Here is a 26,116-nt window from a genome sequence, read left to right as displayed (position 1 = left end):
GAGTGATCAACTTGCTTGGGATATAAACACAGCAAATAAGGAACAAAGCATTAGTTTATAGAAAATGAACAGCGTACCAAAAATGCTCTCATCTTGTAGATGCAAAATGGATATAACACCCAAAATACAGAAGGCCTGATTTGATGACAATGAGATGAGAACTTGTACAACAACTTTTACCATTTCTTTTTTAGGGTATGCTGGTTAGCTGTCGTATTACTGGACTAATAATCCATGAAGCAGATCTAAGCTCATTAACATAGAATCCCTACAGTGTGGAAACAGGCCTTTCAGCCCAACAAGTCCGCATTGCCCCTCAGAGCATCCCACCCAGACCCATTCCTCATAACCCACCTAATCTACACACCCCTGAACACCATGGGCAATTTAGCATGGCCAATCCACCTAGCCTGCACATCTTTGGACTATGGGAGGAAACCAAAGCACCCGGAGGAAACCCACGCAGACATAGGGAGAATGTGCAAACTCCACAAAGACAGTTGCCCAAGGTTGTGGCAGTTTACAAATTAGTTCAGTAATCATAAAGTTGTTGAATTGTTAAAAATTGATTAACTTCATTAATATCCTTTACAACAGAAAATACTGGTCTGATCAGTCTCACAGAGGACAGAAACAGGCCTTTCAGTCCACCAAATCTATGCCAGAAAACACCAAACTATGCAAATCCCATTTACCTGCACTTGTTCCATAGCCTACTATACTGCAGCATTTTAAACAATCATCTAGATGCTGCTTTAAGGTTGCTAGAATACTTGTTTCTACAGTTTCTCAGGCATTATGTTCCACATTTTTACCACTTACTGCATGAAGGAAACTCATCTCCTGATCTCTAAACCATGTACTCCTAACTCTAAACTTTTGCTCTCCGGTCTTCAATTCATCTGCCATGGGGAAAAGATTCTCACGATCTATTCTATGCTCCTCATAAGTTATTACACCTCTAACCAGATTCCCTCAGTCTCCTCTGCTCTAAAAAAAACAAACCTAGCCTATCCAGTCTCTCCTCTTAAGAGTTTTCTTGTCAGGCAACATCACAGTGAATCTCCGCTGCAATCTCTCCAGTGCAATCACATCCTTCCAATAGTGTGGCAAACAGAACTGCACATAGTATTCCATGTGGCCCAACCAATATCTTATAAAGTTGTAACAAGACTCGCTCTTATATTTTATGCGCTGGCAAATGAAGGCAAGCATCCTTTGTTCCTTCTTCACCCTGTGATATACTGCTGGGCTCAGGCTTCCAATTTTCAAAAACAACTCTTCACATTAATTTTGCCTCCTAATTGTAAAACAATTTTGGATTAAGTTTTCGACTTGCCTCAGATGCCATGGGCTCTACCTTTGGACCAGTCTCCGATGTGTCCAAAGGCCTTATTGAAGCCACATAAACCATATCAACTGCACGACACTGTTTTCCTAATTTCCTCCTTAAGCAAACTCATGCTCTGTCCAAACTTTTGAAGGGCCTCCCCTGTTTTTAATGCGCTATTCCGAACACATGCTTCCTTCTTATTCTTTATAAAACTCTTGACATCCAGGATTCCTTGGACTTGCTGCCCTCAGCTTTAAGAGAAACTGTAGAAACAAGTATTCTAGAAACCTTAAAGCAGCATCTAGATGATTGTTTAAAATGCTGCTATTGGTCCTAAATTCTCAGTATACCACTTTCAAAAGACTCCAACTTTCCAAATGTAGACTTACCTGCAAGTAGCTGTGCCCAGTCTATGTTTGCCAGATCCTGTCAAACGATGTTGAAATTGGCCTTCCCCAATTTAGACATTTCTGCACTAACTTCTGCCCTTTTCATAATAACTTTGAAACATATTATAATCACTATCCCAAACATGCTAGTCCACTGTAACTTCAATCACTTGACCAACTTCATTCCCTAGGATTAGGTCCAGCACAATTATCTACATATTGGGACAAATTCCACCCCATCTCATCCTTTTACACTAAGGCAATCCCAGTTAATATTAGCAAAGTTGAAGTCCCGTACAACTATCACTTTGTTTGTCTCACACCTTTCTCTGATTTGCTTACACATCTGCTCCTCTAATTCTTTCAAATGTTGGGAGACCTACAGTATAAATCCCAGTAAGGTACTGGTCTTTTTATTTCCAAGTTATACCAAGATGGTCTCATTTAAAGAGTTTTCAAGGATGTACTCCCTCATGGTTTCTTGAATAAATGCAATGCCCCAGCATTCTAGCATTCCTTTTACCTCTGACTGAACCTTGCTCCTGCCTTCAAATCTACTCTGCCTCTTCCTCCTGCCATATCAGCTTAAAACTCCCAGCAAGAATACTGGACCCATTCCGGTCGAGTGCATCCATCCAGCTTGTATAGGTCACACCTACCCCAGAAGTTGTCTCAATGATCCAAGAATCTAAAGTCCTACACCATCCCTTTAGCCATGTGCTTATTTTCCTATACTCTCACTCAGTAGCATGTGGCACTGGAGGTAATCTGGAGATGACAACCTTACTAGCCTTCCTCTTTAATCTACCATGTAATTCTCTCAATTCCTGCTGCAGGACCCTTTTTTTCTTAAAAAAAAACACATTTCTTAGGACTGACACGTACCATGACTGCTGCTGTGACTCCACTCCCATTCTATTGTTGGTTTTTAATGTCAGATGTGGCTGACTAAGCCCAATCTTTGTAGCAAACTGCTTCAAGGAGGGCCAAAATCACCACCCCAAATCAATAAATATTGACTGAGGCAGTGATATCCACAAAGTATAAAACAGCAATGAAAGGGATTCTTGATTAAAAATTGAGGAGGATTGGTTTAGAAGTACAAACATAAGGTTATAATTCTGAGGACAAATATCAACTCGATCAAAATGGAAAGGGAATTAAAAGGGGAATCCATGGAAGTCTTGAACTACTATTTTGACAAAGGATCAAAATATACGATCAGAATGTTAAGATAGATTATACTTAGGATTACTCAGTGGACAGTGGACTCGGCTACAGAGATAAACTTTGTTCAGGATGCTTCAGACTAAATTGAACCTAGGAGCATCTCATTGCTCATTTGTAACCATGTCTCCTGAACATGTTTGAATAAGCCATGGCCAGATTTGAAGTCTGTAAACAAGATGATCTGTTGCAGAAGTTGGTCTCTGATGTTCTCAAATTCAAATTCAAGTTGGACCTGATTTTGCAACACTCATGACTGCAAATTTTTTTTTTGCATTACGTATCCTATCTTATACAATCGTAAATCATGCAAAGACCTACTAATAAACCCAAAACACAGAATGCAAATCACACAAAGTCACAAAAACTTTTTGAAAGTGACTTTAAAATCACTAGAAATAGTGTTGAATAAAACCTGCAAAATTTAAAACTAAGATTACAAACCATGACCAAACATGAAAATTCATGTTATATCTATTTTTCATGTAACAACAAACCACTGCTGGGAGTTCATAACCCATTAGGTCAGTACCAACCTTTTATCTCTGCCAAATGAAAATTACACTCTACGAGGTGCAAAGATGTTGGCTTGTAATTACCTTGAGTAGTGCACAGACATGGAACCAAACATACTCCTAACATTCTCAGTTAGATGCCACACTATGCCTAATAGAACTTCCGTTCATACATTGTTGTTCATATTTGGGAGCTCCCAAAGTAATTTAAAATAAATTACGGAGGCTGTTTTGAAACATGAGAGCCAAGTTGTACGTGGATTACAATCCATTTTTGGTGGTGGAGGTTGCCACAAAACTGATGGCCAGAACAGTACACCAAATCTAATCCCTAGCCAGCACTCAATACTGCAGTGAAAGTGACTATATAGATTAGATACTCATGAGCTGAAGTGGTGCCTCAACCCACAACCTTAACTTAGAAGCAGGAGTACCAATGGTCAAATTCCAATGTGCAATGAACAAATGTGATGTTTGAGACTGGAACCAAAGGAATTTCACAATTTCCTACTGTTCCTTATTTTTTGCAAATGTATTTCATTATAAATAGCAAACAGCAGAAATACTCCTCTACGAGTGGAGCAAAGCAGACTGATCATTGCTCTGTATCTTAATGCAATGATAGTAGCGAGTCCCTTGAAAGGAGTTTCCAACTCAACAGTAATGTCACACACCATAAGCATGTGCAAAATCAACAAAAAGAAAAATCTGCTAACAACAGTAGAAAATGGACAAGTTTCTTCCAAGATAATATTCTGCAAGTGAGTGAAATAGTGTAATACCAACCTCCAAGGTACCAAGTTGTCATGGATTTTCATCGTGAGGTAGGTAATGGAGGCTTACTGGATGTGAAGCACTGAAATTCCCATTTTCCAACATCATGTTCAAAACAAGCACGAAGACCTAAACCCGTTATCATTCACATATTCCACTGCATGAGCACATGCTTAAATCTACTAGAAGTAAATTGCTTATCTAGAATGCATTTCATTTAGAAAAAGACCACTTATTTTTCTACTATGAATGGAGCATTAACAATTTAAACAAAATCCACTGCAGAATCTATGCAAAATCTTACTCTTTGGAACGTCCTGAGATTAGGTGGAAATAACATGAAACTTTGAACGAGCCATAATGCTATTTTGTATAAACAAGTGGGTGAATAATTTCCATGATTTTTTTATGGTTAAAACAAGTTACACAGCCATATATTAAATCTAAACAACATTCATTAACCCAGCTGTTAATATTGATGTCTATTGTTAGAACAGTCAACGTGATACTTTTTTACAACTACATTAGCATTCAAAACAGAAGAAAACAGGAAAACTGTTACTTTTAAGAAACAGTCTGTATTTTAAGGGAAAAGAACAAAGAAACTTTCAAGAAACATTCTAAAACAAAGTACTGTTCAGACCATTTGTTTCCTGATCTTCAGTGGGCAACTTTATAAGTTTTCTATACATCACCAGTGAAATACACTAATATTTTTATAATACACTTTGCAAAGCAATCTGTTTCGGGTTCTGGTTGGTTGTTCAAAAACAATTTCAATTTTTTTTTAAAAGAATGCATACTAATGAGAGTCTAATTTAGACTTGCTTCCCATATAGAAAATATCAAACTTTAGGGTGTTTCACAGCCTTATTCTTCCATCCCATGACATTCTTTTCTCCACAAGTCCGAGGAAGAATATCACACGCTCTAAAGTTTGTTAAGAAAATAGAGTTTATTAAAAACAAATCCCTAAGCTCAACTTTTGGAGGAGCTTTCACCGCTTGTTATCTTTTTAAATTAAAAAAGAATAGAAAGCACTTCTACCTTATGTCAAAGTTTTAAAAACGTACAGCAAAAATTTGATTTTTTTCTTCCCTGGTCATTGGGTGTTCAGCCTTCGAAGTAAATCGTATGTCATTCTGAATACTGGGGAAAGCAAACGATTTGCTTAAAACTTTAAAACTAGACAGGACTGTGGGAGAGCAGAAGCAATACTTTATACATCATTTTTTTATACAACTCTAAAGCTTCATAGCACAATAATGTGGTGTATACATCAATTACTACCACATCATGTGTTTATTACAATTAGTTTCTATCACTGAGCCTCATCAGATGCACCTGAATCTTTTGTATCAAGTTGATTACTTGAGGTAGGCTCCAATCCCACCATTCCTGCAGCTTTCAAATTCATGCTCGGTGAATCAGATTCTCCTTTAGCAGATTCGGGAACTGGGATCACATCTGACTGTTTCATTATTTCTTCTTGTGTGTCGCCATTAGATTTGTGGTGCTTTTCATTGCCCTGATCAGTTTCTTCAGGCTTTTCCTTTCCACGTTGATCCATATCTCTATCCCTGCGAGATTCTTTGTCTCGTGAATCACGATCCCTATGTCCACTTGATCGCCTATTCCTTTCTTCTGAGTCTCTGTGTCTCTCCCGTTCAGAGCTTCTTCTCCCCCATTCCCTTCTTTCACGTCCACCACTATGACGATCATGATCCCTATCTTCATGACGATTTCCATAACGATCATTTTCATTTCGGTTTCCACCAAAAGGGCGATTTCTGAAATCTGATCTGCCAAAGCGTTGATCCTGGTCTCGATCCCTTCCTGGAGGAAATCCATGTCTGTCATTCCTAAATTGCCTTCCATCTCTATCCTCAGCCACACCAGGGCGACCAAAAACATTCTGGGGTGGAAAGGGACCACGCATGGCATGAGGTGGAGGCACTCCATACCCTCCTGGCCCTGGAGGTGGTGGGCCCCTATGTAACAAATGTGGTAGCAGGGGACGTGGTGGAGCAACAGGAAACCTTTGCAGATGAGGTGGTGGAACTCCAGGGGGCCGCTGTAGTGGTATTAAACCAGGTCGTGCACCCAACAGACCAGGGCTTGGTGGCTGTACACTCATTAAGGGAGTATGTGCTGCAGTTCCACTTTGATTTCCTGAAGAATAAACACAAAGAAGTATGTTAAGTAAAATCATTCACTAACTTATTTGTGGAAAACAAGACTGAAATTATCTGATGGGATACTAATGTTCTAATACTGAATGTCTATAAAATTTCTCATTCAGTATTATAACAGAGCTATTTTGCTATCCAAATGGGCTATTACGTTCAGTATAATACACAAATTTTGAACGGTAATAATCACTCATACTTTGTTACTGTGCAATTTGCAGGGTTAAAACATCTAACTTTTCCACCTTGAAATATAAATCCACACCATCTGCTCCTAAAACAATTACACCAATACTAAACATGGAACTAACAAGGTGACTGCCTAGTGGTAGTTTGGCTAGATATTCATCTGTTTTTAAACCCACTGTTAATAAGCTATTAATGTTCTGGGGACCTGGGTTCAAATCCCACCATGACAGAAGTTGGAACTTGAATTCAATTTAAAACACATCTGGAATTAACATTCTACTGAGGACCATTGTCAGAAAACTCATGTGGTTCACTAATGTCCTTCAGGCAAGGAAACCTGCCATCCTCACCTGGTCTGGCGTATATGTAACTTCAGACTCCACAGCAATGTGGTTGACTCTCAACTGCCCTCTGAAATGGCCTAGCAAGCCACTCAGTCGTATCAAACACTATGTAGTCTCAATAAAGAAACAAAACCAGATGGACCACCTGGCATCAACTTAGGCACAGAAAATGAAAATGGCAGAAGTGGCCGTGTCAATGTTGCAGAGTACTCCTTACTAAAATCTGACAGCTAGTGCCAAAATTGGGCGAGTCTCACAGACTAGTCATGCAACAGCCTGCCAGCCATACTCATGGAGTCATACCTTGGAAACAATGTCTCAGATACCACTATCACCATGCCCTGGATATGGCCTGCCCCACCGGTAGGACAGACTCACCAGAGATGGTGGCACAACGGTATACAGTCAGGAGGGAGTTGCTTGCAACATTGACTCTGGACCCCATGAAGTCTCACGGCTTCAGGTTAGACATAGGCAAGGAAGCATACCATCCTCCGTCAGCTGATGAACCATTACTCCTCCATGTTGAACAAGACTTGGAGGAAGGAACTGAGGGTGGCAAGGGTGGAAATGCACTTTCAACATCCACCACCAAGAGTGGCTCAGCAGCAGCACTACTGATCAAACTGTTGGGTGCAAAAGGACGCAGCTGCTAGACTAGGTCTGCAGCAGCTGTTGAGGCAATCAATGAGAGGGGTAAGCATATTTGACTTCATCCTCACCAATCTGCCCTCTGCAGGTGCATCTGTCCATGACAGTCAGAGTGACCAACAGAGTCCTCCTGGAGACAACGTTTCACCTTCACAGTGAATATAACCTGCACTGTGTTGGGTGGTACTATCACCGTGCTAGATGGGACAGACTTTGCACAGATCTAGCAACTCTAGACTGGGCATCCATAAGGCACTGTGGACCATCAACAGCAGCAGAATTGTACTCCAGCACAACCTGCAACCTCATGGCCTGGCATATCTCCCACTCAATCACTACTGTCAAGCCAGGGAATCAACCCAGATTCAGAGTGTGTGCAGGAGGGCATGCCAGGAACAGCACCAGGCATACCTAAAAATGAAGTGTCGACCTGGTGAAGCTACCAAACGGACTACCTGCATACCAAACAATATAAGCAGCAAGTGATAGACAGAGCTAAGATTCCAACAGCTGAGAACCTACAGATCAGATCTAAGCTCTGCAGTCCTGCCACATCCAGTCATGAACTGTAGTGGACAATTAAACTCCTCAAAGAATTTGGCTTCACCAATATCCTCATCCACAATGACAGAAGAACCCAACACATCAGTGCAAAATATAAGGCTGGAGCATTTGAGCCAGAACTGTCAAGTGGATGATCTATCTTGGCTTCTTTTGGTGGTCCCCAGCAATACAGATCCCAGTCATCATCCAATTCAATTCACTCCATGTGATATCAATAAATGTTTGGAGACACTGGATAATATAAAGTCTGTGGGCCCTGACAACATTCCAGCAATAGTACTGAAGACTTTTGCTCCAAAATGTACAACTCACCTAGCCAAGCTCTGCCAGCACAGCTGTAACACTGGTATCTACCCAACAATGTGGAAAATTGCCCAAGCATGTCCTATACTCAAAAAGCAGGACAAATCCAACCTAGCCAATTATTGTCCCACTAATCTCACAATCATCAGTCAAGTGATGGAAGGTGTCATCAACAGTGCTATCAAGCAGCACTTGCTCAGCAATAACCTGCTCACTTAGGATTCCACCAGCTCCTGACCTCATTACAGCCTTGGTTCAAACATGGACAAAAAAGCCAAGTTCCAGAGATGAGGTGAGAGTAACAGCCCTTAATATCAAGGCTGCATTCAACCGAGTGCACCATCAAGGAGCCTGAGCAAAACCGTAATCAATGGCGACCAGGGGCAAACTCTCTGCTGGCTCGAGTCATACCTGGCACATAGGGAAGATGGCTGAGGTTGTTGGGGGTCAGTCATCTTAGTGCCAGGAGATCCCTGCAGGAGTTCCTCAGGGTAGTGTGCTAGGCTTAAACATCTTCAGCTGCTTCAACAGTGACCTTCCCTCCATCGTAAGGTGAGAAGTGGGGATGACTGCTGATGATTGTACAATGTTTAGCACCATTCATGACTCCCAAGATACTGACGCAATCCATGTTCAAATGCAACAAGCACATCTCAACAAACTAAATACTGCCCCTTGACATAAACTGGTGTAATCATCACTGAATTCCCCACTACCAACATCTTTGGGGTTACTATTGACCAGAAAATCAAATGGAGTTGCTGCACAAACACAGTGGCTACAACAGCAGGTCAGAGGCCAGGTATACTGCAGTGAGTAATCACCTGCTGACTCCTGAAAGCCTGTCCACCATCTACAAAGTACGAATCAGGAATGTGACAGAATATTCCCTACCACCTGCCTGGATGGGTACAGCTCCAACATTCAAGAAACGACTGGACAAAGAAGCTTGCTTGATTGGCTCTGCACCCACATGCTTCACTGGCTCTACATCCACAAACATCCACTCCATCCACTCCAAGATGCACTATAGAAATTCAAAGATCCTCAGACAGCACCTTCCAAACCCATGATCACTTCCATCTGGAAGGACAGCAGATACCTGGGAACATCACTGCCTCCACTCCAAGCCACTCACCATCCTGACATGGAACTATATCACTGTTCCTTCACAGTCACCAAGTCAAAATCCTGGAATTCCCTAACAGCACTATGGGTCAACCTACAGTATATGGTCTGCAGCGGTTCAAGAAAGCAGTGCACCACCACCTTCTTAAGGGCAACTAGGGACAGGCAATATATGCTGGCCAGCCAGCAATGCCCACATCCCATGAATGAATAAAGAAAACTTACAAAATCTGTTTGTTAATGTTAGTCTGATTCATCAGAAATATCTGGGAGACGGAACAAAATACATATAGTACTGTCATCATTTTTTGAATATAACCATCCACATTCTGTTCAGGATAAGCTCTTCTGAACACAATTGATACTAGAAAGATGTTAAACACAAAAATGCCACAACTGTTTGCTGAGTGAGGAACCAAAGTAGCTTTGCATGTGGAGACAGAACATTGGAAAACTGAACTCAAAGTGGGGTAACAAACACTTTAATATTTGATGATGAATTATTTGTGCAAAAGATTTTTCTTTAGAACTGACACTTTGATGACAATATTGAGAGTAGTCTGGAGTGCATTTGTACTAAAGCCCTCATCTTAAAGCATTTTCACAGGACAACTTCATTCAGCTGTCGTTAATACAATAATAGAAAAGCCATAAAGGAGACCATTCAGCCAATTGCATTCACATCAGTTCTCTGTGAAAGAAATGCATCTTGGCCCACTCACCCTGCCTTTTTTCCACAGCATTGCAAATCTCATCCCAACAGCTAATTATGCAATACCCTTTGAAAGGCATGATTGAATCTGACAGCGCCACACTCACAGGCTGTGCATTCCAGATCATCATCACTCAATACAAAATGTTTGTCTTCATCCAGTCTCTGGTTCACTTTCCAAATGTTTTAAATTTGTATTGTGGTTACTCATCCTTCCCTATGTACTCTAATACTCATTATGCAACATTCTCCCCTATGTACACTGGAATCTGATGTAATATCAACAGAATTAACTGTCATCGCACTTAGTGTTATTAAACTGAACAAATAGTTGGACTACAGTGTCTGGGAGCAAAGATCTTGAATATTGCTGAGAAAGGACAATGCTTTTCCCAGAGTTCACTTGCGAACAAATTAGAACTCTCATCTTAAGCAGTATAAATGTGATTTTCCCCTTCTCTCACAAATCAAGTGCAAAAGGAAAAACTTTGGCTAAATTGTCTTTCTTCAGCCATATTCAAATACTGTCTTAGTACATACATGACTTGATCCCAAAATCACAGAACTTTACAAACCAGCCAGTGAAAGTGTCAAACTTTTCAAGATGCAAGCAGTAATAAACAGATCTTTTATGCAATGGTTTCTTGAGATAATGGACTTTTTATTAGAGAAGACTACACCGTGTATTTTTGGAAATAATGTTTGTGTGTCTTCTTTGATCAGTCAGGGATAATGTACAGGTCGTTTACTTTTTCCTTTACTGGAGACTAGTTTAGAAATTCATAGGATTGGCTTTCCTGCCAACCAAACTGGAATATTCCAGCCAAGATATTTCTTTAGCCACAAATTATCATAGTTTCTAACAGAATGGGAGATGTTCCCCTTGTCCAACTTGAAAACTGTCAATTTCTTCTCTGAACAACACTACAGAAATTTTAGTTAACATATCGGAGAGATGATTCGGCGACTGGAAATGAGCAACCTGTACTTTCACTCTGATCCATGACTTTTACATACGAAACTTGTGACAATGCACAAGGGATGAACAACTACTATAATTTTTCAAATACCTATTTGGGAACAATTCCGGGCAACATATTTTAGAATAAAACCAAAGAACGTTCTTCTTCCATTTTAAACAAAGATGGTCATTTAATTGCAATATTTTTGATCATTCAACAGATTCTACAATAAGAATTAAGAGAATTTTCCATAAAAATATCCACAATTAGGTCTTCAATAGCATGATAAAAGAAAACAGCCTGAAAGCTGGTTTTGACAACGTGCTAAACTAAGAATCATGTTTCCCTTTTGACCTAATCATAACAAGCCCATAAACAAGGTATTTAAAAAACCTGAAAACAGTCAGGATCTTCTTATTCAAATGAAAAATCACAATGAGTATCAGTTTCCCTTTCTTCTTAAGGTTACTCACACTAAAATCGATACACATTTGAAAAATGTAGCAGCACTCAGGCTCAGATTGGACTGTGCTGTCATTCAAACCCAATTACTATGTTCAAGTAGGTCAAGAGTTACACACTCAGTGGTACAGCTGACGTATTTCAGTGTAAAAGAACAGTGCATCTATCGAATGCAGACAATGTGTATGGAGTCTCCCAGCAAGTAGACTCAGAAATAGCAGCAGCTTTATTTTTTCCATTTTTTATTCATTCTAACATTTTAAATGTGAGACTTCAAGCTGTGCGATATCTTGCTGCTAAACTCAATGACCACTTTGAACATTGTAAGATGCAGAAGTAGAATTAGGCCAATCAAGACTGCTCTAAAATCAATGAGATTATGGATGATTTGTTAACCCTCAGCTCCACTTTCTTGCCTTGTATGCATCACCTTTGATTTCTAATCAATCTCTCAGCCTTGAATATATCTGATGTCCCAGCCTCTTCAGGGTAAAGAATTTTAAAGATTCACTACTCTCAGAGAAGAAATTCCTCATCTGTCTTTAGGTGCAACCCCTAATTCTGAGATTGTGCCCTCTGGTCCTAGACTCTTCCACAAGAGGGAACAACCTCTCAGTATCTACCCTGTAGTGAAGTTCCTGAAATATCTGACATGCTTCAAATAAAGGTGCTTCTCATTCTTCTAAACTCCAATGGAGGCCCAAACTACTCAAACCCTCCTCATAAAACAGGCCCTTCACACCTGGAATCAATTTGATGCACCTTCTCTGAATTGCTGCCAACAGCAGCTAAGCTTAGACAAGGGGCAAAAACTGTTCATCGTATTCCAACTGTGGTCCGAATAGTACCTTGTACAATTTGAGCAATGATCTCCATATTTTTATACTCCATTCCCTTTGAAATAAAGGTCAATATTCCTTTTGTCGTCCTTGTGACATGGCTCTGAAATGGACAGAGAACTGTCTGACAGACAGGAAACAAAGAGTACGAATAAATAGGTCAATTTCTGAATGACCAGTGGTATACTACAGGGATCAGTGCTTTGACCCCAGCCATTCACAATATACATAAATCATTTAGAGGAAGGAAGTAAAAGCAACATATTCAAGTCTGCAAGTGACACAAAGCTTGAAAGGAGAGTGAGCTGTGAGGATGATGCAGGGACGCTTCAGTGTGATTTAGACAAGTTCAGTGAGTGGGAAAATACATGGCAAATAAAATATCATGTGGATAAATGCAAGGTTATCTACTTTGGTAGCAAAAACAGGAAAGCAAGCTTATAGGTACAGCAAGCAGTGAAGTCTTGTTGCAATCGTACAGAGCCTTGGTGAGACCATACCTGGAGTGGTGTGTATAATTTTGATCTTATCATCTGAGGAAGGACATTCCTGTTATGGAGGGAGCGCAAAAGGTTTACCAGGCTGATTCCTAGCGTGGCAATACTGATGTATGAAGAGAGACCTGAATTGGTTAGGAATATATTCACCAAAGTTTAGAAGAATGAGGGAATGATTTATAGAAACCTATAAAATTCTAACAGGTCTAGTCAGGGTAAACACAGGAAAGATGCTTCTGATGACCAGGGAGTCCAGAACCAAGGTTATAGTATAAGAATATGGGGTAGGCCTTTTTGGACTGAGATAAGAAGAAATGTCTTCACCCAGTGAACCTGTGGAATTCTCTGCCACAGAAAGCAGTTGAGGTCAAAATAATGAATGCTTTCAAGGAGGTAGATATAGTTTTTTGGGCTATACTGACCAAAAGACATGGGGTGAAAGCTGCAATCATCAGTCCTGATTACATTGAATGGCAAAGAAAGCTCGAAAGGCCTTATGAGCTACTCTTGCTTCTACTTTGTTTTTATTTTACCCATTGAACTTTTTGTGATTGATGCACAAGTCCGTCTAAGTGATCTCTGGACCTACCACACACTTGTGTAAGATCCAGCAATCCATTGTTAGATAAATTCCTACGATTCCACAACCGCCTTCAGCTAAATGGCTTTTCCTCTCAGGCAATTTCTTTCTCACCAGGAACAACAGAAGTATTTGATTAGTAAACTGGAACTTCAAACCAACAGTCAAGGAAACCACAGTGTAGAGTACACTGAAATTCACACATTTTCATTTTTAACTCCTCAGATACTAAAGCAGTCCATGTCCAAATAGAACAGGACTTGTTCAACATCCAAACCTGAGCTGATTAAGTGGGAACACAGGCTACACAAATGTCAGGCAATGACCATCTCGAATAAAACAGAATCTAACTGCCGCCTCATGATATTCAGTGACAGTATCATCACTGAACCCTCCACTAATAAAATCCTGGGGGCTACCACTGACAGAATCAGAAATGGACCAGCCATATAAATACAATGGCTATTAGGGCTGATCAGAAGCTAGAAATTATCTGGCAATTAACTCATCTCCTGTCTCTCAAAGTCTGTCCAACAAAGCACAAGTGTGAAGAAATGCTCTCTACCTATCTGGACAGGCACAGATCCAACAATATTCAAGAAGGTCAACAGCACCCAGAACAAAACAGCCCATTTGACTGAATCCCCCTTCAGCACCTTCAACATTCACTCACTCCACCATCAACATAGCAGCAGCAGTACTTAACATCTATAAAGTACACTGCAGCAACCTGTCAATGACAGCACCTTCCAAACCTAAGAAAGAGGAGATGCTTGGGCACACCATCATCTGAAAGTTCTCCTCAAAGCTATCTACATCCTGACTCAGAATAGCATTGCCTTTCCTCCAATGTCGCTGAGTTAACTCCCGGATCTTCTTTCCTAATAGCTGTGGAAACCCTTAACCATCCTGAGACAGCAGTGGTCCAAGGGAGTAGATCACCGCCACCTTTTCCAAGGCAATTAGGGTAACATAAGCTGGCATAACCAGCGATGTCTATATCCACGAATCAATTTTAACAAGTGAATTTTCTCTAGACTTTGTTTTTTTTAAGCTTTCAGGATAAAGTAAATTGGAATTCTGTGCTTTGCTACATGATTTGCATGAAAGCAAAATACTGAAGATGCTAGAGATTTGAAACTCGGCAGACCTATCAGTATCTCTGGACACCAAAACACTCAAATAAAACCAAAGGACTACAAATGCTGGCCATGTGAAACAAAAACAAAGCGCTCAGTTTTTCTCTCTGGACAGATGGTGCCAGACCTGCCGAATATTTCCAATACTTTCAGTTTTAACTATCAAGTGATTTGGGCTTGCATAATGACCTACTTTCAATTCTTGAACAATGGAGGCAAACAACTATTCAGAAATAAGGAAATAAATTCAAGCCTACTATTGCCTGTAAAGAAGGTTAACAAAAAGATAGTTTACTTGCCAGCTATCTGCTTGAATACAACTGCAATTAAAAATGACTATCTATCTATTTGGTATCTCAGTACAAAGAGTTGGTGAGTCTTTACGAATACAAATGTCCTTATTTTTGTTCAAATGGAATGTCATTGTGTTGTTATTTCCATTGAAAAGCATAAGCTCCGGAAAGGTAATCCATTGCAAAAGCTTGAAATGGCTAAGTAAGAACCACAGTAAACTGAAGATTCAAGATCTCAATCCCTCAAAAATAGCTACCAGATCACAAAGAGAAACTGCGTTCTAATAATGAAATCCTGCTCTGTTGAACCAGAGGAAATATTCTCGTAAAACTTCAAGTTGATGAATTAATTGATAGTAGTAGGCTTTCACTGATTAAGAGTTAACAGGCAGGAAACAAAGTAAGAAAAATGGGTCGTTTTCAGAGTAGAAGGCAATGACTAGTGGGGTACTACAGAGATCAGTGCTTCAGCCTCAGCTGTTCATAGTATATATTAACAATTTGGATCAGGGAATTGAGTGTATTGTTGCCAGGTTTGCTGATTTAGGTTTGCAAAATTAGGTAGGATTTAGAGTCATGAAGAGAAGAAAGAAGAGGTTTTAGGGTAATTTAAACAAGTTGAATGAGTGGGCAAATGCATGGCAGATGCACTATAATATGGAGGAATGTGAAGTGGTTCAATAGCAAAACACAGAATGGCAGAGTATTAGTTGAATAGTGATTGATTACCAAAGATTAGTGCAAAAAGGGACCTGGGTATCCTTGCAGAGCAGCCTTTAGAGTATCATGTGCAGTTTTGCTCTCCTTGCCCAATGAAGGATATACTTGCATCACAGGGGGTTCAGAAAACTGTTTCTTGGAATTGCAGATCTGTCATCCAAGGAGAGATTGGATCAATTGCACCTGCATTCACTGGAATTTCAAAGAATGAGAGGGGATCTCACTGAAATGTGTAAAATTCTGAGGGTTGAACAGACTGTACACAGGAATAGCGTTCTCTAATTGTTCTGGATTCCTGAACCAATGATGGTTACAGAACACTAGGTAGACCATTTTGGACTGAAGCAAGGAGAAATTTCTTCAGATGGCGGTGAACCTATGGAATTCTCCACCACAAAAGGGTGTGGAGGCAAAGTGACTGAATACATTCAAGAAAAGAATGGATTTTTAGAAACTAAAGGTGACAAGGGGTATGGGGAGATCACAGGAGTTTGGCATTGGAAAAGAATCAGTCACAATCATGTCAAATAGTAGAATAGGCTTGATGGGCCAAATAGGCTTCCTCTTATTTTGTGTGCTTCAATAATCACAGCAAAGTCTAAGTTGTTATTAAAGAACTATTTGTAAGCTTATTTCTTTCAGAGCGAACGACACATGCTCATCATCAAAAGCAGGACAAAATGCACAGCCACTGATGCCAATGGGAAGCATGATACACACCAAGATGATTTTGTGGGCTCCTGTTGGAATGTATCGAAGAAAGGTTGGAGCTGTGCCTGTGACTAAATAATGTAGTACAGTTTTTGGAGTTAGGGGAACGCGGGCCCATGCCAGAAGGGTGATCAACTTCTTTATTCTTTATTCATTCATGGGATGAGGATGTCACTGGCTAGACAGCATTTATTGCCCATCCCTAATTGTCTAGAGGGCAGTTAAGAATGGGTCTAGAGTCACATGTAGGCCAGATCAGAGAGTTTCCTTCCATAAAAGGACATTAGTGAACCAGATGGGTCTTTTTCCCCCAACAATTGACATGGTCATCATTAGATTCTTAATTCCAGATATTTACTGAATTCAAATTCCACCATCTGCCATAGTGGGATTCGAACCCGGTCCCCAGAACATGAATTGAGTCTCTGGAGTAACAGTCCAGTGATAATACCACTATGCCATCGCCTCCCGAGAACAAGAGCAATCTGTGGGGCAATCCATGACTGCACTGCTTGAGTGGGAGTTGCCAGATCAGCATAAGTGAAGAACTGGAATCAATAAGGACATTTGATGGCATTGTGTCATTAATCACAGGATCTCTACAGTGCAGAAAGAGACCATTTGGCCCTTCAAGTCTGTGACGACTCTCGAAGAGCATCCCACCCAGACCCACCCTATCCCTGTAACCTCGCATCTACCATGATTAACCCACCTAGCCTGCACATCCCTGGGCACTTTCTGACAATTTAGCATGGCGAATCTACCTCGCATGCACATCCTTTGGACTACTGGAGGAAATGAGAGACCCTGGTGAACACCCAAATAGACATAGGGAGAACATGAAAACTCCACACAGTTACCCAAGGCTAGGATCAAATTCATGTCCCTGATGCTGTGAGGTAGTAGGACTAACTAATCTGAGGAAACTGCATGCGATTTGTCTTGTTTGCAATAGATATGTGCAATGAGGTGTTCAATCACAGTATATTACCCATGCTTAATTCTGAGTGTCAGAAATGTGGTCTATGTACTGTAGATTGTATAACTCTTTAAATATGGTTTTTTTTTCCAAAACTCTGAAATCTTGTGGTCTTATTCTCTCATTTAATCCCCTCAACCTAACGCTTATTTTAAAAGTAAAGATCACTGATCCTTAGCCAAACTATGACAAAATCGCTGGTCTAGGATCATAACTTCTGTCTTTTCTTAAGCATCTCCAATGTGATACACAAAAGTGTATAACGAGACTGGACAGTCACCCTTGTTTGGAGTTCAGTATACCCAAGTTTATTACAATTAGTTAAAATTATGCACATTACTTGTTCAATGTCAATCTCTGAGGAGTAGTTCAAAACATATCTTACAATTTAATTTGGATTTTAACAGAACTAAGTGTGATTGGCAAGCACAGGAATCTATCAAACCAAGATTTTTTTTAAAAAAACAATTATTACAGGCGATTATGGGGCACACAATGGTTAGGAAAATCCATTAAATGATAATTAGTGTGTAAGTACTTTGAAATAATTATATGTATGCGACATACACGAAACTTGTCACTTTGATTATTCGGAACAATAATTAATCTGTTGCTTAAAATTAAGTCCTTCAAACCAAAGACAAGATCAGATCCACGTATTGCAAATCTAATCATAAACCTTAAACACAACCTGCTTATAAATATTCCCCTTATTCTCCGCCTACCCTTTCTAAAATTCCAAGATGTAAGGGCTTACCAATGACAGGCATAGCTTGTGTTGTCGAGAATGGTACATTGGTACCTCCCAGCCCTGGGTTATGTCCCTGTACAGGTCCAAAATATTTGGTACCATCTGAAACGTCTTCACTGTTTCTCAGCGTAGACACTAAGGTAGGGGTCGGGTTCCTCAGTGAGGAATTCTTTGCACTATCTTCCTGGGAACCCAGTGGTGTTGCTAAATAAAATTACATCTTATTAGTATGCATTTATAAGACAAAATTCAAATTATTTAAGAAATTTTACAAATGATACTTTGTATTAAATATCTTCTATGGCCAGAAAGGCAAGATCAATCTTAGAAACAGTAACCACCGTCTTATGATATAACGTTTATGTAATGGCTCCAGCCTTAAGCATTTAGACAACAGCACAATAGCAGCATGATTCTTATTCATCACCAGATTAATTTCAACAAAAACATGTATAATGTGAACTGACATCCTACAGTCACTGTCACACTTTACAATTCAAATTCTGAAGAGTGAGCAAACACCCTTAAACTTTCAATACAACATTCCAGAATTTTCTCTTAGGTCATTTTCAAACTGAAGTCCCTAATTCAGTGCTTTGCAATTTTTTTTCCCCTCATCGTAACCTCTCAGAGGCTTGAAAAGCATTGTGTTTCCTCAGTGAGAAATGTTAAGAGTGGAGTAGGAAGGTTGAGGGAGAGCACAGACTGGTTACAGTGAGAACAGAGTTGTTATAGCTTGGTCAAGAGCTCCATGGTGCAATTACTACCTCCAAACTCAATATTGTTTTGTGACTCCACTTGGGATCCCCATCCCCCTTCAGAAGCCCTGTCTGACCGCTGCAAGTTTGCAAAAACTGCTGTCTCATAACTCAACAATACATAAAATAAGATAGCAACTTGGATTTTCTGAATGTGGTGGGACTTGACCTATTCTGGAGTTGGCCCTTTTACCCAACATCTGGTCCCAAGATCATTTGCAACTAGGGTTTCCAACTTCCACAAAAGGATTATGCTAATCTGAAGTTGGATCCAACTGCAGGAGGCCTGGATGCATAGCTTTCACACCCAGTGAAAAAGCGTTTGAATTATTCCATGCAGACATGATATAGATGTCTTTCAAGGCAAAAACTGATAGTCACCATAAGATGGCAACTACTAATAATATTAGCTACAATTTTGTGCGTCAGGCTACAGAGTTGAAATTGAATATTGAAACGAAAATCATACCACTTACACCTACTTTCATTGGCAGAGGCAGAGTGCTCTGGAAACAATGACTGCAATAAGTACAGAAGACGCTGCCTTAATTTTCAAATAGCTATCATTAGCTACACAATGATCCTACTCGTTAAAGAATTCTTAGAACCCTTACAGCATGGAAACAGGCCCTTCGGCCCAACCAGTCCACACCGACCCTCAGAGCATCCCACCCAGACCCATACCCCTATAACCCACCTAATCTGAACATCCCTGAACACTACAGGCAATTTAGCATGGCCAATCCACGTAGCCTGCACATCTTTGGACTGTGGGAGGAAACCGGAGCACCCGGAGGAAACCCACGCAGACACAGGGAAAACGTGCAAACTCCACACAGACAGGTGCCTGAGGGTGGAATCGAACCCAGACCCCTGGCGCTGTGAAGCAGCAGTGCTAACCACTGAGCCACCATGTTGCCAAAGGTTGGTGTAGAACTTCAGAACATCTATATGAAAGTTGACTGCCTTGGGAAAAAAACAAGTCTTCCAAAAAAACAACCTGGAGGCTCCCAAATGAATTCTAGACACAGGCTCATGATCTGTATAACCTCAATTGCTACCTTGTTCAGAAATCTGATCAACTTCAAGTTTGATGAGATAACAGCAAAGTTTGATCAAGCTAGTATAGAAGATGTATGTATGGACTTACAGAAGGCATTTGAGAAATTCCACATAGGAAGTTCACCAAGAAAGAAAGGCATGGAATTAAGATAAATTTGGCAATATGGATTCAAAATTAGCTCAGTGAAAGAGGGCCAAGGATAATGGTGGATGAATAATTTTCTAACTAAGGGTCAGTTGTGGTAGTGCTGTCATAGAGTCATTGAGATCTACACCACAGAATTAGGTCCTTCGGGCTATCGTGTTCAAACCAGTCGAAAACAACAATTTAACTATTCTAATCCCATTTTCTAGCACTAGATCCAAAAACCTTGTATGCCTTGGTATCACAGGTTTCGTATAAATACTTAAATGTTTTGAGGTTTTTTTGCCTCTACCACCCTTAGAGGCAGTGAGTTCCTGATTCCCACCATCCTCTGGGTGAAAAATGTTTCCCTAACATCTCCTCCAGCTTTTGCTGCTTACCTTAAATCTACGTTCCCGGCCATTAATACTGCCATCAAGGGGAAAAGTTTTGCCTGCCAACCTTATCTATGCCACTCAATTTTATACACCCTAATCAGGTTCTCCCTCAATCTCCTCTGTTCGAACAAAAACAACCCTAGTCTCTCCAACCTCTCTTCATAAACTCTCCAGCACAGGGAACAACCTGGTAAATCTCCTCTGCACTCTTTCCGGTGCTATCACAGCCCTCCTATAACGTGGATTCCAGAACTGCATACTTGCTGTGGCCTAAACAACATTTTACAGAATTCCAGCATAACCTCCCTGCTCTTGAAACTTTGCATCTCACTGATAAAGGCAATTATACCATATGCCTTCTTAATCACTTTAACTACCTGTTCTGATACCTTAAGGGAGCAGTGTATATGCATACCAAAGTCTCTCTGATCCTTAGTACTTCCCAGGGTCCTGCTGTTCATCATATATTCCCTTGCCTTGTTTGTTCTGCCCAAGTTCATCATCTCACATTTGTCCAGCCTAAATTCTAATTGTCACTGATAGGCCATCTGACCTGCCCATCAATATGCTCTTGTAATCTACAGCTATCCTCCTCACTACTTGCCACCCCACCAGTTTTTGTATGACCTGTGAACTTACTGATCAACTCTTCTACATTCAAGTCAAATCATTTATCTGAACCAGAATCAACAAGGGCCCAATACTCACCCCTGTGGGACCCTACTGTATACAGATTTCCAGTTGGAAAAACACCCCTTAACCATCGCCCTCTGTTTCCTGCCACTCAGCCAGTTGTGCATCCAATTTGTCAAATTTCCTTGGATTGCATGGACTTTTACCTTTGCTATCAATTTCCCATGCAGGACCTTATCAAAAACCTTGCTGAAGTCCAAGCAGACTGCAATCAAAAGCACTGCCCTCATTTCTCAAGAGGAAGATAAAAAAAAATTAGGTTGTTTATTCTTTTGGATTTGTTATAAATGATATAGATCCAGATGTAGGGAGCAGCATTATAATGCTTGCAAAGTTTTGTATCATCTGCAAAGTGAATACAGTTTTAGGCTTCTGATAGGATAATGAAATTAGCAGAAGTTTGGAAAGAATGGCACATTTGAGAAGTATAAATGAACAGAGCCACCTTAGCATTCATATAGTCAAATTCTCAAAGGGGGCAATGCAAGTAAATGAGATGGGTAAGTACATGGGTACGAAAAAATAAATTATGGAAACAAAGATCCTGCTATGAATCACTGGTTACGTCTCAGCTGCAGTTTTGTGTACAAGTCTGGTCACCACACTTCACAAAAAGGCAAAAGGAGGTTACTAGATGTGTCCAGGAATGAAAACTTCAACTATGCAGAGTAGCTGAATAAGTGAAATTTACTCTCCTAGGAACACAGGAGGTTAAGAAGTAAATTAGAGGTTTCCAAAATGTTACAAGTAAAACGAAGAAAAGTTAAGCCCTCCAACAAAATATTAAATAACCTAAGGTCACTGATTCAAAGTCATTAGCAAGAGATATAGAGGAGATAAGAAAAAGATTTTTCAGAGTTGTTGGGATTGAAAAAGTTATGGAAGTTGATTCCACAAATAATTCTAAAAGGCAGTTGTACAAGTACTTAAGGGTGAGAAACAGGGTTACGAACATGAAGTGGACAGATGGGACAAAGTACAACCTCGTTGAAAAAGGGAGCACAAGGTACAGTGGATCAAACTACCATCCTTTTAGCTGTATAATCTATGCTACATGCCTCCATTGTTAAGCCCAAATTTTAAGAAATAGACATTACTGCCGTTAGGGGTCCATCTGATTTCTCTTGAATGATGAATTCCTGAGACAGAACAGCTGAAGACCATTTTAGCACTTTTGGTCTTTACATTTGGAACAGCAATACGATGGTGATTTTTTAGAAGGCTTTAAAATAGCCTTTGTCATCGCAGCTCCTTTCAATTGGCTTACACTCAGCTTTTTGAAAAATAATCAAATGATTAACCAGTCATCAAAAGCCTAATGTGTTTTTGTAATGCACCCGCATACTGTCAATTCAGCAGAATGCAGACTGAAGGAACGTACAGAATTAATGACAAATATTATGTAAAATTTGCAACTTACACTGCACTCATGTATTCCTATATTTGAGTACACATGACAATAAAATCTAATTCTAATTCAAATACTATTTAAATGAGGTGATCAAAAGGGTATAATTGCTTGAGCAGAAGCAGGCGAGAGTGTACATTGTTGCTCTTTACGCCAGTTTTATATACCAAGCTCAAGCCCAGGAATAAGGTTCCTGGTGTAACCAATCTGTAAAATCTGTTTCAAATAGTGGATACATGACCCACACCAGGAGGCATGTGCTGAGAGTTAAGTACAATACCAAAGGTTATGAATTTATTCAGAGGCTTCTCATTCTATAGCATCAGTCTAGCCCATTAGTTTGTTTTCTTATGCTGATTAAGCTCAAATTATTTTTTTTCTTATATATATTTTATTTTGAAACATCTTTAAAGTGATTTTAAAAATCCCAAATTGTTACACACTCATTAAAATTTTGCAACATGCTCTAAAATCCAAAGCATCCTCAACTTTGAGGATATAATTAAAATGGCCATGGTCATCACTGGTTTAACTGATTTCCTCACACTGCTTACTAAATCTCTACATGGAAGATACTTGGAGTCAAACTGATTGCAAAAGGAAGTCAACCAAGTCCCACAGCAACTTGCTATTGTGGATAGCCTTGGCTGGATCGTTTGTAAATTTCTTCTGATCAGAGCACAATACACACTCCTTTTACCTCAATGAAAACATGTAATGCACAGAGATTCTGTTTTAAAGTAATGTGATCAACATTCAGGTGATTAAAGTTCATATACACACACACACAGAAGGAATTGTTTGTGGTTCACTTCATCAAATTTTTTTCGTAACTATATCTGTCTGATTAAACCTTAACACGAGCTCAAAATGTTTCATTTCATTCTTATTTTTAAATCCAGGAAGATTTTAACTGGCAGGATAATACCAAAGAAAAGGTATCCATTGCAATATTGACAGACTATTTTTACTGCATTTATGTTACTTGGAAAGTGCCATAATGTTTAAAAAGTTATACAAGAAAACTACTGAAAAGCAACAATCCTTACATAACAACAGATTGCCAGTACTTCTGAATCATTGAATCTCCACAGTGCAGATAAAAGCCATTCGGCCCACTCAGTCTACACCACCCCTCTGAACAACATCCTACCTAGATCCATCCCATCCCTGTGACACCACAATCCACTTAAGCTGCATATCACTGGGCACTAAGAAGCAATTTATTAAAGCCAATCCACTTGATGTGGGAGGAAACCAGAACACCAGGAGGAAACCCATGCAGACACAGGGAGGAGGTCTGTGTGGAGCTTGCACAGCCAAGGTTGGAAGTGAACCAGGTTCCTGGCACAGTGAGGCAGCAGTGCTAACCAATGTGCCACCATGCGGCAGTGCGTTTTTCCGGCTTAAGAAAGGGCCTCTTGATGCAGACGATAAACAACACGATAACTGAAATAAAAAACAGTAGTCTGCTGGTTGCTGATACGAGATAGGCTTACTTAATAACTACATTCTACCTCAAAAATCTCTTCAAAAAGCTAACCTTGGGATTTCTTTTTTGAAGGAGACCTTTCAAATGTGAAGCAAATTAACTTAAAACATTTACGTGGACACAAAACATTGCAGATGCTCGAAATGTGAAAAATAGAGAATGCTGGAGGCACTCAGCAAGTCGGAGACAGAAACAGAGGTATTGTTTCAGGCCAATGATGGCAGAGTACTTGGGTTTATAATTTTTTTAAAATTTAACATTCACATTCAGTCACTTACTGAACAACAAATATTTCAACCTGCTTGAGGTCACATAGTTATGAAATGAAATTCAAAAAGGTGACTGACCAGGAAGATGGGAAGACTCGCATGTTGGAATGTTAGTTCCTGAACTCCCAATGGGCATTGCAGAACTCAGTGGAGGAATAGGTCCTGGTGGAAGATAACCTAAAATAACAGAATTTTTACAGGATCAAAATGTTGTTTAAATAATAATCCAGAAATAGATTACTTAATGATGACTGCCAAGTGCAAAATCCGTTCAGTTTTTCTAACCTAATTTATATTTCTTAGGCAGAATATACATTTCAATGTTGAAATTCAGTATTGCCACAAATAATTAAGAGGTATTTTAATGTTTAATTAAGCATATTTTCACAAGTTCTTTTATAAGACACCTGGAAAGAAAGTAGTTAATAAGCTGAATTGAAGATGTTTTCCCCACAATCTAAACAATGAGCAATGAGTAAACTTGTCTAGGTAGATGGAAAACTTCAACAAGGTGTAGAAAGTATCGATTTCCATTTATAAATGAGGGAAATGAAAGGGGGACACAGCCTATGGAGAAAGTGTAACAGAATGGAATGATGGGTTGAATGGCCTTCTCCCAAGCTGTAGCATTCTTTGATTTATAAAAGGGCTCTCAGTTTTGTGCAACAGTAAGCTGTGAAGGATTCTGTACAAACACACATCAGAAATACTGAAGGATAGTTAAATGCCATTTTGTTCAAGTTAAGCAAAACATGGACAGATGTTAACTAGCACGATGTATTCTTTATATTTGGACAATTATCCGATGATAGTTTTTTTGAACTAAGTAAGCCTGTCAAAATAACAGTATTTAAAATTAAATATGAAGAAATGGTACTGCACAGTTGTGACGTTGAACCACCAATTAAATGGTCAAGCGCCCAAATCAGATGATGGAAAATTGCATGAAGTTTTGGATTTTGGTTTTATTATTCATTCTTGGGATGAGGGTGTCTCTGGCTAGGTCAGCATTTATTGCTCATCCTCAACTCCCCAGAGGACAGTTCATAGTTAACCACATTGCTATGAATCTGGAGTCACTTGTAGGCCAGTCCAGGTAAGGATGGCAGCTTTCTGCCCTAAAGGACATTTGTCAGAAAAACCCATCTGGTTCACATCGACAATGGATTCGTGGACATCATCAAAAACTTAACATTCTACATTTTCTTATCCAATTCAAATTCCATCATCTGCTCCACAGAACATTACCTGGTATCTGGATTAACAGTCCAGTGATAATAGCACTATGCCATCACCTTTTCTCTGGCAATTTGCAGGCAGTCGCAAAAAAGTGAAAACTGCAAGATGATCAAGGCCCAAATGATTCAATACCTTATAAGGAAGTAAAACCTACCAACAAAGCTTAGCTGATTTTAGACGTGAGTCTAGCTCCACTCTACCTGGTTCAGCATTAATAATTTGTGGAATGGCCTGAAAATATTGAAATAGATAGTACAAGAAAGGAGCCCCAAGTCATCTTTGCAGATGAAAAAGGATTGGGCAAACAGTGTTGTACTGGTAGCATCGCCCAAGTTCAAAAAACATTTTTCTTTTAAAATGCAAGTAAATAATACACCTTGGCTTACTTAAAATCATACCAAATGTATAACATAGACTTGAAA

General features: G+C 39.7%; 1 protein-coding gene across 2 annotated transcripts in view; it reads right to left on the bottom strand.

Moving 5' to 3' along the window:
• Nucleotides 1-4,796: 4,796 nt before the first annotated feature.
• Nucleotides 4,797-26,116, bottom strand: part of scaf4a (SR-related CTD-associated factor 4a) — an 86,342-nt gene continuing 65,022 nt past the window's right edge. The window contains exons 18-20 of one of the 2 annotated variants that reach the window (XM_048602594.1): nt 24,534-24,632; nt 18,258-18,455; nt 4,797-6,410 (exon numbers count right to left, since the gene is read on the bottom strand). In XM_048602594.1, the coding sequence (XP_048458551.1) occupies nt 5,560-6,410; nt 18,258-18,455; nt 24,534-24,632 (1,148 nt within the window). In that variant the 3' untranslated portion in view covers nt 4,797-5,559. The remainder of the gene's footprint in view (nt 6,411-18,257; nt 18,456-24,533; nt 24,633-26,116) is intronic. The other variant, XM_048602595.1, reaches the window with a different exon arrangement.

Source organism: Rhincodon typus, chromosome 11, assembly GCF_021869965.1.
Source record: "Rhincodon typus isolate 14 chromosome 11, sRhiTyp1.1, whole genome shotgun sequence".
Taxonomy (NCBI): domain Eukaryota; kingdom Metazoa; phylum Chordata; class Chondrichthyes; order Orectolobiformes; family Rhincodontidae; genus Rhincodon; species Rhincodon typus.
The sequence above is the reverse complement of the archived record's forward strand: the minus strand, read 5'-3'. Positions and strand labels throughout refer to the sequence as shown.